We start from the raw sequence: 1,479 nt of genomic DNA on the forward strand, positions 1-1,479 counted from the left end.
TGGGGCTAGAATGCAGGTGTTGAGAAATACATGCTCTCTCCTCCCCGTCACAGCACTGCTGGTTGATCGTGCTTCTCCTAGCTCTGGTACTGAATGATTTTATGTGTGTGTCTGTTGGGGGTAGAGGGAATATAAAGTGAATGGCAGAAGCACATGATGAACACTAGTGAGAACTGAATATTATCATAAATGTCCTAAATCCATCTACCAATCCCCTCAATAATGAATTATTTGTTGATATTTTCACTTTTAGTCTCACTTCCTCAGGGTCTCTGTTGTGCATAACACACTTTTCTCTCTCCACAGAGTCAAATGTCAATTTCCAAATTTATATTCCTTTGTCCATTTACGCTAAGCCAGCTCTCTGTTTTCACCTCTTCTTCCTGATCATATCCTATACAACTTCATATTCCAGAAGCAAACACACCATCAAGGATTTTTTTATATATAGAATAATGAAAGTCCTTTAAAGAGACCACACCATTTTCCTTGTATGCAAAAGCACCTGCAGGCAGTTCTCACTTCAATTAGAATTAGCTCTTTTCTCAGTCTTGCTACATTAATATCCCTTATACAATGATATCTGCTTTTCCATAGCACATTGAAACATCATTCCGTAGCCTTGGTGGAAAACAAAAGTATGACCTTATCTCGGATCTGCTTGGTCTTCACTCCATAGACAATGGGGTTGAGTGCAGGGGGAATAACTATGTAGAGGTTGGCAAACAGGATGTGGAAAGTGCGGGAGACATTGTGCCCAAAGCGATGGGCAAGGATGGAGAAAAAGGCGGGTGTATAAAACATGAGGATGACACAGACATGGGAACCACACGTGCCAAGGGCTTTGTGGCGGGCATCCCGGGAGGGGAGGCGGAAGACGGCACGGAGGATGAGGCTGTAAGAAACGGCAATGAGAATCACATCTGAGATGACCGTCATGATGGGGACACCAAAGCCATACCAGATGTTGACGGAGATGTCAGCACAGGCGAGCCGGGCAACACCTATGTGCTCACAGTATGTGTGCGGTATGATGCGTGTCCTGCAGAAAGGCAGGCGTGTGAGCAAGAATACAACTGGCAGGATAATGCAGAAGCTTCGAAAGGAGATGCCCACTGCAATCTTGATGATGGTCCTGGGAGTCAGAATAGTGGTGTACCTCAGGGGAGAGCAGATGGCCACGTAGCGGTCAAATGCCATGGCCATCAGGATGGCTGAATCTAGGACAAAGCTGCAGTGCAGAAAGAATAACTGGGTCAGACAACCAGGAAAACTGATTTTCTGGGGACCAAGCCAGAAGATGGTAAGGGTTTTGGGGACACAAGTGGTAGACAGTATCAGATCTGTCATGGCCAGCATGGAAAGGAAAAAGAACATGGGTGCATGAAGACTATGTTCCACAGCAATGAGGTAGAGAAGGATACTATTGCCCACAATGGCCGCGAGATAGATAAAGCAGAAGGGGATGCTGATCCAGAC

General features: G+C 45.6%; 1 protein-coding gene across 1 annotated transcript; it reads right to left on the reverse strand.

Moving 5' to 3' along the window:
• Positions 1-609: 609 nt before the first annotated feature.
• Positions 610-1,476, reverse strand: LOC121026505 (olfactory receptor 52H1-like; the record flags this gene model as incomplete). The annotated part of the gene is made up of 1 exon (XM_040469345.1): positions 610-1,476. A coding segment is annotated over one exon (867 nt), but the record flags the coding sequence as incomplete, so codon positions are not given.
• Between the last annotated feature and the right edge of the window lie 3 nt (positions 1,477-1,479).

The sequence above is a fragment of the Herpailurus yagouaroundi genome, unplaced genomic scaffold (assembly GCF_014898765.1).
Source record: "Herpailurus yagouaroundi ecotype Mexico unplaced genomic scaffold, PumYag 119395, whole genome shotgun sequence".
NCBI lineage: Eukaryota > Metazoa > Chordata > Mammalia > Carnivora > Felidae > Herpailurus > Herpailurus yagouaroundi.